Source organism: Ahaetulla prasina, chromosome 8 (genome assembly GCF_028640845.1).
Source record: "Ahaetulla prasina isolate Xishuangbanna chromosome 8, ASM2864084v1, whole genome shotgun sequence".
NCBI lineage: Eukaryota > Metazoa > Chordata > Lepidosauria > Squamata > Colubridae > Ahaetulla > Ahaetulla prasina.
In genome coordinates, this window is record NC_080546.1 from 90,642,222 (window position 1) to 90,653,349 (window position 11,128).

At 44.5% G+C, this 11,128-nt stretch overlaps 1 protein-coding gene across 1 annotated transcript in view; it reads right to left on the reverse strand.

Annotated features, from left to right (window-relative positions):
* The window catches only part of LOC131202959 (uncharacterized), a 34,389-nt gene extending 27,312 nt beyond the window's left edge, over positions 1-7,077 (reverse strand). The window contains exons 1-2 of the mRNA XM_058192683.1: positions 6,972-7,077; positions 631-746 (exon numbers count right to left, since the gene is read on the reverse strand). Coding sequence (XP_058048666.1) covers positions 715-746; positions 6,972-7,077 — 138 coding nt within the window. The 3' untranslated portion in view covers positions 631-714. The remainder of the gene's footprint in view (positions 1-630; positions 747-6,971) is intronic.
* Between the last annotated feature and the right edge of the window lie 4,051 nt (positions 7,078-11,128).

Here is an 11,128-nt window from a genome sequence, read left to right on the forward strand (position 1 = left end):
CGAAATGAATAAATAAAGATTAAAAGCCCCTAAATCTCTGTATATAATACAGGTTACAGTTCACTTAGTGCGGTGGCCTAGAGGTGGAGCTCTCAACTCACACTCAGGAGGCTGTGAGTTCGATCCTAGGTAGAAGAAGATATTTCTCTCTCTGGGCACAATGAGAATATATCTGCTGGGGGGGGGAAAAACTCCATACTGGCAACAGGGAAGGGCATCCGGCCAGTAAATACTCAGTTCCATTCAGTTGCCCAGACTGCTCCCCCCATCCCGCAAGGGATTAATGGGGCCATCAAAAGAGTCTGATTTAGTGACCGTTCAAAGTTACACAGCACTGAAAAGAGTGACTTATGATGGTTTTTCACCCTTACGACCTTTGCAGCATCTCCATTATCATGTGCTCAAAAGTCACGCGGTGCTTGGCAACCGACTCGTACTTATGACCATCGCCGTTCCTTTCAAGGTCACCTGATCCCCTTTTGACAACCTGTTGACAAGCAAAATCAATGGGGAAGCCAGAACAACTGGTCGTAAAACGGGGCAAAGCTGACTTAACCAATGTCTTGCTAAACAACCGAAATCTGGGGCTCGGTTGCGGCCGTACGTTTCCTCTAAGGTAGTAGCACTGACCGTGGCAAGATGTCTCCAGGGGTTGCTGGAATTTTGTCCGTTGTATCCGTGGTTGAGTAAGTTTCTGAGCTAAGAAAGTCTGTATCATATCCAAAATATATCCCCACAGCATGCATCTGAAAGAAGAAGAAATTCACTCGTTAGGAAGATCAGAACAAATCGCTCTTCTTCCCACTACGAAACCACTTCCATTCAAAGCAGGAGGGAGGGAGAGCCACCCAGAATTGCCCCTGAGTAATGACACAGGCTCTATATAAATGTAATAAAGAAATTAGAATACTCAGAAGAATTAAATCAGTGGGACTACTTGCCTCCAGAAGTGGCAAATGCTCCAACATTGGAAGTCTTTAAAAAGAGATTGGATAACCATTTGTCTGAAATAGTATAGGGCTTCCTGCCTAAGCAGGGGGTTGGACTAGAAGACCTCCGAGGTCCCTTCCAACTCTGTTATTCTATTCTATTCTATTCTATTCTACTCTATTCCAATATTATTCTATTCTTTTCCAATGTTGTTCTGTTCTGTTCTGTTCTGTTCTGTTCTATTCTATTCCAATATTATTCTATTCTTTTCAAATATTATTCTGTTCTGTTGTATTCTATTCTATGCTATGCTATTCCAATATTATTCTATTCTTTTCCAATCTGTTCTGTTCTGTTCTGTTCTGTTCTATTCTGTTCTGTTCTGTTCTGTTCTATTCTTTTCTATGCTATGCTATGCTATGCTATGCTATTCCAATATTATTCTATTCTTTTCCAATATTGTTCTGTTCTGTTCTGCTGTATTCTATGCTATGCTATTTATTTATTTATTTATTTATTTTTATACTTTTATACCGCACCATCTCCCGTAGGGTTCAGGGCGGTTCACAGGCATATTAAAAATACAACAATAATAAATAAGCCATTTAAAACCCAATTAAAACAAAATATTATAATCGCCAAATCACTAAAACGGTAAAAAACCGGTTAAAATTGACTAAAATATTTTATTCTTAGGCTAGTCCAACTCGTTGAAATAATAAAGTCTTCAGTTCACGCCTGAAGATCCGGAGGTCAGGGAGTTGCCGTAACCCTGGAGGAAGCTCGTTCCACAGGGCCGGTGCTGCCACAGAGAAGGCCCTCCCCCTGGGGGTCACCAACCTACATTGCTTGGTCGACGGCACCCGGAGGAGGCCCCCTCTGTGGGAGCGCACCGGTCGTTGGGAGGCTATCGGCGGCAGAAGGCGGTCTCGTAGATACCCCGGTCCTAAGCCATGGAGCGCTTTAAAGATGGTGACCAGAACCTTGAATTGCACCCGGAAGGCTACCGGCAGCCAGTGTAGGCCGCGCAGGATAGGTGTTATATGGGAGCAACGTGGTGCTCCCTCTATCACCCGCGTGGCCCCATTCTGGACTAACTGGAGCCTCCTGGTGCTCTTCAAGGGGAGCCCCATGTAGAGAGCATTGCAATAGTGCTATGCTATGCTATGCTATGCTATGCTATGCTATGCTATGCTATGCTATGCTATGCTATGCTATGCTAATCCAATATTATTCTATTCTTTTCCAATATTGTTCTGTTCTGTTCTGTTCTATTCAAAGAATGAATAAAAATAGAAGCTCTTCCCAGTGGGATTGTCCATAAAGTCGTATTCGTTTTTCTAGGTTTTAAGCAGAAAGTAATGAAAACCAAATCGGGCCCTAGATTCTGTCTCAGTTTACCTTCCCAAAAGGCAACTGAGTCAAAAAAATCATTTAAAAGCAGTTTTATTAGGGTACCCTGATAAAGTGGGATCTTTCTATGGAAAAGGAGAGAGAGGAAACCTGAGCCCCATCTTACATTCCTTTTTACAGTTAACACAACAAATAAAATGCAAGAGGAAAGTTGATTGGACGGGATATAAAAGTAACCTTCCCTTTTCCCACAGAGAAAATTAGTTACACGGAGTCAAACAAGTTACCTGTTTCCGTCCCATAATATCACAGGTGTTCATGAAAATGAGGTCTTGATGTCAGCAGGAAAAAGGCTTTTTTTTTATTGTGAGGAAAAAAGCTGTTTGGAGATTCACAAAAGAGATAAACCAGGCTCCAACTTGTACTAACCAACTTTTTCTTATCTGGAGCTTGTCTGCAGCTTGTTTTATCAGTTTAGGAATGTTAAAAGCTAATAAACCTGAACGTCAAATTACAAAACCCATGTCATTTGACCCTCAGACCTTCACATAGCAATGCAAGAGCCATCGTCAGGATGGGAAGGTGGGTGGATATGAACCTATTTAGAAATGATAGTAGATTTTAGGAGAAACCTTCCCACACTCACAGTACTAGACAACGTAGCATCAACCATAGAGACCTTCAAGTTTCTAGGTTCTATCATATTACAAGACTTAAAATGGAAATCGAACATCAAAAACGTCATCAAAAAAGCACAACAAAGAATGTTCTTTCTGCGCCAACTCAGAAAGCTCAAACTGCCCAAGGAGCTGCTGATTCAGTTCTACAGAGGAATTATTGAGTCTGTCATCTGCACCTCCATAACTGTCTGGTTTGGTTCTGCAACCCAACAAGACAGACACGGACTTCAGAGGATCATTAGAACGGCAGAAAAAAACAATGGCAACCAACCTGCCTTCCATTGAGGACCTGTATACTGCAGGAGTCAAAAAGAGGGCTGTGAAAATATCTACAGACCCCTCGCACCCTGGACATAAACTGTTCCAAATCCTACCCTCAAAACGACGCTATAGAGCACTGCACACCAGAACAACTAGACACAAGAACAGGTTTTTCCCCCGAACACCATTGCTCTGTTAAATAAATAATTCCCTCAACACTGTCGAACTTTTTACTAAATCTGCACTACTATTAATCTTCTCATCATTCCTATTACCTATTACCTATATCCTTATCTTCTTATGACTATAACTTGGTTGTTTGTCATGATTGTTGTATGTACGTTGAGAGCTTACGCACCGGAAACAAATTCCTTGTCTGTCTAATCACACTCGGCTAATAAAGAATTCTATTCTATTCTATACTGAGTCCATAGTAGACAGATAATATTTGAAAGCTGTCGTGTCCCACTCCTCCGCTGACGGCCGGGTCAGGGAAATCCGAATCAGGCGTGCCTCTGCAGCTCTGCCAAAGTCCTAGCAAAGTCCTCAAGGCAGGCAGGAGACCAGAAAGTGACTTCAGCAAGATATGTTTAGACTTTGCCTGACTCAGAGAATGCCAGAAAGCAGATCCTTTATATAGGCCATGGGGTGTGGCTCCATGACTCAGCACTTATCCAGGCCTGCCCCTCCCTTCCTTCTGTTGCCTCCGTCTATCAAGTCTTCTGACACGAGGGTCACTCCAGTCGGCAGCTGTTGGTAATAAACCTCCCTCAGGCTCACATGCTGTGGGGGAGGGGGAGGGGTCTAGTTGCTCCGTTTGCCTGGGCATGGAGCCAGGGCTGGGGCCGGGAGGTGCCCCCTCCTCCTCAGCCTGTCTGGGCATGGAGCCAGGGCTGGGGCCGGGAGGCATACTAGGACATTCTTCATCGTTCGGAAGCAGATAAGAAGACCCCGGCTGCGGTGAGAGCGGGCAAGACACAACAGTGTGTGCGCCGGCCAGTTGACTTTCAGGACTTCTGGGCCCACAAAAAGTAGGGAAACAGGCTGTTTCCTGCCTCTGGAGGACCCTGGGGGTGATGGGGAAGGCCCGTTTTTCTCTCTCCCCAGCCTCTGAAGCCTTTCTAGGAGTCTGGGGAGGGCAAAAACGGCCTTCCCCACTTCCCCGGAGGCCGGAAATGGCCCGCTTGCCAACTTCCGGAGCAAAAAACGGGCCTGCTGTGCCATCGTGTGCCAGGAGCAGGGCGCATAGAATTATGGGTGTGGGCATGTGCACGTGTGACCATCCCCCCCCCCGCTCCTGGCACGTGATGGCAAAAAGCTTAGCCATCACTGATATACATGTTTGGTATATATGTATTATACCAAAGATACAAGTACAGATTAGGCAAGACTTGGCTTAACAACCGTAACTGTTAGAGGGACTTTAAAGTCCTAGCGGACCATCCCTTAAACACGAGCCAGCCATGTGCAACAGCAGCTAAAAAGGTTAATACAATCCTCGGTTGTATAAACAGAGGCATCGGATCAAAATCACAGGAAGGATTAGTACCGCTTTATAAAGCCTTAGTAAGGCCACACCTGGAATCCTGCATCCAGTTTTGGTCACCACGTGACAAAAAAGATGCTGAGATGCTGGAAAAAGTTCACAGAAGAGCAAGTAAGATGATCAAAGGCCTGGAGATTAAAATGTATGAAGAACGGTTGCAAGATTTGAATTTGGCTAGTCTAAAGAAAAGAAGGACTTGGGGGGGACATGATAACAGGATTCCAGCATCTGAAGGACTATCACAGAAAAGAGGGGGTTTACTTTCCAAAACACCAGAAGGCAGGACAAGAAAGAATGGATGGAAACTAATCAAGGAGAGAAGCAACCTGGAATTAAAGAGAAACTTCCTAACAGTGAGGACAATTAACCAGTGGAACGGCTTGCCACCAGAAGTTGTGGGTGCTTCATCACTGGAGGTTTTTAAGAAGAGACTAGTGTCTAGGAGACTTCCATACTAGGCCGTAGGTTTCCAGACCTGACAACTGGACTGTCATTTGTCTGAAATGGTATAAGGCCTCCTGCTTGAGCAGGGGGCTGGACTAGAAGACCTCCAAGGTCCCTTCCAGATATGATCTGATTGATTGATTTTCTCCGTGGCAATCTGTCCCTGTTTCTTTAAGTCTTCTACCTGTTGCGCTCATTGTCACTGTAATTGAGTCTATCTATCTTCCCACATGAAATTTCTTTGTTCTGTCTAAATTCTGTCTTTGTGCCTTCAGATATATCCCCCCCCCCCCCCCGCATGGCAATGAGGATATCCTGAAAGTTTTAATCCGGCCACTTCATAAACATCATCAACGTAAGATGAACTGCTGGCACTTTAAAAATCAGCCATTTTGATACTTCCGCTTCAAGAGAACGGACAACTATTTCCTCAAGCCTTGCGATTTAAAAAAAACTGCCCAAAAATATGCTAGGGAGAAAAAAAATCACAAATACATGACAATGTGAGCCAAAGGTGCTTTCTGTCAAGAAGCAACTGAACTTTCTTGGTTTTTCTTTGAAGATGTTTTGCTTCTCATCCCAGAAGCTTCTTCAGCTCTGACTGGATGGTGGAGAATGGAAGGACTGACACTCCTTGCAGACAGCTGGTCATTTGGTCGAAGCGTCTTCAAAGAAAGTCCAGTTGCCTCTTGGAAAAAAACACCTTTGGGACAATCATGACCTGGATGACGGAGAATCTCCATAGACATTACAATTTGAGGATGCATCTCAAGATGATGTTACGCTGATGATCAAGTTATAAATCAGAAGAGGACAAAAACCTGTTGAGATTTTCAATTTTTTTCCCCGGAGTCTTCCTATCGTTGTTTTTCTCCTACTTCATGACTGGGAATTACGGTCAATATTGATAATACAACCCCCTACGTTTCGCAGACCTCTTGCTTCTAAGAAAGACTAAAAATGGCTATCCTAGGAGCTGTTATTCCACTTGTCTAATGCAAAAGGGCCCAGAATCACTCACTGCTTCTCATTACCATGTTTCCCCAAAAAGAAGACTTACATTATATAAATCTTATATTAATTTTTGCTCCAAAAGATGCATTAGGGCTTATTTCCTGTCTAGGTCTTATTTTGGGAGAAAATATGGTACTAAAGGCATCCATCTGGCTGACTTAACTGGGGCTTATTTTTGGGGTACGGCTTATATTACGAGCATCCTGAAAATTCATGCTAGGCCTTATTTTCCAGTTGGGTCTTATTTTCAGGGAACTATGTTACTAAAATGCATTGGTTTGGCTGACAATCTTAACTGGGGCTTATTTTTGGGGTACGGCTTATATTACGAGCATCCTGAAAATTCATGCTAGGCCTTATTTTCCGGTTGGGTCTTATTTTCAGGGAACTATGTTACTAAAATGCATTGGTTTGGCTGACGTTCTTAACTGGGGCTTATTTTGGGGGTAGGGCTTATATTACGAGCATCCTGAAAAATCATGCTAGGACTTATTTTCCAGTTGGGTCTTATTTTTGGAGAAATACAGTACCAAATGCACCATCTGGCAGTCAATCTGAACTGGAGCTTATTTTTGGGGTAGGGCTTATATTACGAGCATCCTGAAAAATCATGCTAGGACTTATTTTCCGGTTGGGTCTTATTTTTGGGGAAACAGGCTAATAAACCAAAGAGAGACCAAGAAGGGCAAATCTTACATTAAAAGAATCGGAGCTAAGTCAGGGACTTAAGAGCTGCTTCTTACCTTCGTGCTTGTAAGTCATTTCTTGGCATCCAGAAAAATAAAGGCACACCAGGGCGCAGAGCGAGACGAAGAAAGAGAAATACAAGGTGAGAAACAAGAACTCCATACCGAAGGAGCAGGTGTTGATCACACCCTGTTTATAATCACTGTTAATTTTTTTTTCCTAAACGACAAACGCCACGAGGTCATCGGATGCAACCCAATTCCGGAATTAAGAGTTAAGAGACATGTTGCCAGGGCTCGATTCCCATTTAAATTGAACCTCGTTAAGGTTTGACGTTCCGCAAAGTTCTTAAGGTGAAGAACGTAAACATCGCGTAAGGTGCTTCTTCTTACGATGAAGTGGTGGGAGCTTCATCCCTGGAAGCTTTCAAGAAGAGACTGGACAGTAATGGTGTAGGTAAGGTCTCCTGCTTGGGTGGGGGGGGTTGGACTAGATGACCTACCGGGTCCCTTCCAACTCTGTGATTTTGTTCTGTTCTGTTCAAAGTCACCTAAGAGAAACTCAGTGCTCCTTCTCCTTCATGCCCCAGGGCACAGCTTCTGGGCTAAGGAGGAACAAAACATTTCTTTGGAGCATCCCATGAGAACTAACAGGCTGCCTAATGAAAGATAACATAGCAACAGTTACTTAGCACTTTTACAGAGGAAGCAATCATCGCTTCTTGTAGTCTCTCCTCTGGCACAGACCTGTTGTGGCCCGCCGGCGGCCAGCAGAGCTGGCAGCAGAGTCAGACAGTGAGAAGGTTGGGGAGGAATATGGGCCAGTCCTGGGGGCTGGGGAAAGCTCGGACGAGGGCTCTGCATCGGAGGCAAAGAGGGAGCTAGATAGCAGTGAGGCAGAGGAACAGCTGGAGCCCGTTCCCAGTGTGCGCATGCACAGAGCTGCCGGAAGACAAGAACAACTAAGAAAGCAGGGTCGCCTCGGGAGTAAAGCCACACCTTGGAGGTGATTGGCCCCTCCCATTGGAAACAAAAGAGGAGATTCGACCGGAAGCATCGCGGCGAGACAGTTGGGGAATAGTGAGCTATTTACCGGTACTGAAACCGGCGGGAGGCTCCACCCACCGACCCTGAGGTCTTCAGGGTGCGCGTGCTTGAGCAAAATAGACATGCACGCGTGGCCCCGTTGTGAATCAGCAGTAAAAGTAAGCAGAACCCACCCTTGATTTCCATCCCAACCTGTATTTGTAATTAAATATTACTATTTAATATTACTGATATTGTAATATGCCAACTCTTATATTACCACAAAATATATCAACCACGACTAGAATTTTTTTTACACTACCTACTGGGACATTCGCACAATTTTCTCCACAGAGGAATAACTAACTTGTTGTGGGAGTATATTTCCATATCAAGAGTAACTCTATGAATATAATTGACACAAAGGTGAACAATAATTGTATTGTAAGGGCTTGTACTCAGTGGTGAAATGTAAAATTAGTTACTACTGGTTCTGTGGGCATGACTTGGTGGTGGTGGGGTAATGTGACTGGATAGGTGTGGCCAACTTTTTTTTTTTTACTTTTAAAAGTATTTTTTACCTCTTCGGCCAAAGAGGTTGTAAAAAAATGCTTTTAATAGCCTCTGACGATCAGGCAACTCAGCTGGGATTGCCAGCCTTTTAAAAGCATTTTTTAACAACCTATTTGGCCGATGAGATTGTAGAAAAAATGCTTTTAAAAGGCTCTGACGACCCCAGCTAAGCCACGTGATCATTAGAGGCTTTTTTTTTTTACTTTTAAAAGCATTTTTTCGGCCAAAGAAAAAATGCTTTTAAAAGTTTTTTAAAAAAACCTCTGATGATCGCGCAGCTCAGCTAGGCATGGGGATGGGTGGGCAGGGATTTTTGCTACCGGTTCTCTGAACCACCCGCCACCATCCCTACCAGATTGGGTGATCCGTCCAAACCGGGAGCATTTCACCCCTGCTTGTACTAGATCTAAAATGTGTTTCTTTTGACACAGAAGCTTAATAATCTATCTCTGAAGGATAAGTTTGGGGGAAGCATTCCCCCCCCCGCACTAGAGAATGAAATATTTGGGGGGGATATTAAAAAAAGCAGAACGTTATATCTTCTCCCTAAAGGAGAAGAGGAGAAACATGTTCTTAAAAGGCAGAAAGCAGCCCCCAGTCTTTCTTAACAACCTCCGGCAGATGCCTGAACTCTGAGCTGCTCCGACCTCCGGCAGAAAGTGGGGGAAAGGGTTGTGGTGGTCCCATGGCCTCAAGCATCCCCAGCTGCAATGGTGCGCTTGGTTTAGTTGGATGCCCATATGACGACGAGGCACTCAACAGGAATCCCATCTTTTTCTCTTTATTTTTATTTTTTTTTATGCCCGCATAAAAAGAGTGCGGTGCGGTGGCCTGGAGGGGGAGCTCTCGCCTCGCAATCCGGAGGCTGTGAACAAGTTCGATCCTAGGTAGAAGGCAGATATTTCTCTCTCTGGGCACAAGGAAGAATATATCTGCTGAACAACAAACTCCGCACTGGCGACAAGAAGAGCATCCGGCCAGTCAAACACTCAGGTCCATTTAGTCGCCCGGACTAAAGGGATTATGGGGTTCTTAAAATGAGATGATTGTTGTGTCTTCAGCTCCCGAGCCTGGCCTCTTGGCAGAGAGTGACTCAGAGAGTGAGGGGGAAGAGCCGACAGGGCTTCCCTCTGCAGGACCTTCCTCTCTGGCTCTGCTCCAGGTTCCAGAGGCAGGCCAGGTGGAGGAGATGATGAGGCCTCTTTCTCCCACACCTTCCCCCTCCCAGGCAATGCCTCAAGACTCAGCTGCTGACAATCAGTCCTGGTTAAATCCCAGGCATCGCAGAAAGGAGAGGCAGGAGCAACAAAAGAAGGGGTGGGGCAGGCCTAAAGCGTACTGAGTCACAGAGCCACACCCCACAGGGTATAAAAGCAGGAGGAGCTGCTCTATAGCTTCTTGTGACGGACAAAAACTGACTCTTGGAAACTTTGGCTGCAATATTTTGAGACTGAGACTTCGGCTTCTGGATTTCTGTTTATTTCTGAACTGCAGTTACGCTGGTCTGAGGAGATAAGAGAACTTGGCAGGCAATCGCAGGTTCGTTGCCAGAACTGATATCTGTTGTAGGAGTAAATTGCTGGCAGATATAGTCAGCTCGTGTGTCTTCTTGGTTGTGGATGGGGGGGACAGGACAATGATGCAGACACGCACACATTCCATTAAATTTGTTATGACTCTTTAGTGTGTTACGGCTGAAGAAAAGCACTACCGGTATCTGGAGCCTCTGGCATCAAACATGGCCGTTTGGACAATAAATTGAGCCAAGGTGGTGCAGTGGTTAGACTGCAGCACTGCTGGCTACTTCAGCTGACTGCTAGCTGCAGTTCGGCAGTTCAAATCTCACCAGCTCAAAGATTGACCTAGCCTTCCATCCTTCCGAGGTGGGTAAAATGAGGACCCAGATTGTTGGGGGCAATATGCTGACTCTGTAAAACCACTTAGAGAGGGCTGCAAAGCACTGTGAAGCGTTATATAAGTCTAAGTGCTATTGCTATTGCCCTTCCTTCCTTCCTTCCTTCCTTCCTTCCTTCCTTCCTTCCTTCCTTCCTTCCTTCCCACTAATTATAATGCAGTATTGCAGGCTAGCTCTGACCATTGCCAGCAGTTCGATCATGACCGGCTCAAGGTTGACTCAGCCTTCCCTCCTTCCGAGGTGGGTAAAATGAGGGCCCAGGTTGTCAGGGAAGAGGCAGACTCTGTAAACCATTTAGAGAGGGCTGTAAAACACTGTGAAGCGGTATATACTGGTAAGTCTAAGTGCTATTAATGTCTTTTCTTTTATGTACACTGAGAGCATCTGCACCAAAGACAAATTTCTTGTGTGTCCAATCAGACTTGGCCAATAAAAAATTCTATTCTATTCTATTCTATTCTATTGCTAAAGAATTTATTTAAGCCAGCAGGCAGAGCATTTTACATTTCATTCATTTTTCATTTACCAAAAAAATAAATAAATAAAGAGGCAAAGACTATTTTTCCCAGTGCTGGAGAATTCACCGCTCCGTAAAACTAAATAATTAAATAACTCAGTAACTAAATAACCAAATAACTAAATAACGAAGTAACTAAATAACGAAGTAACTGTAGAACTGATAATTAACAAATAATATTTA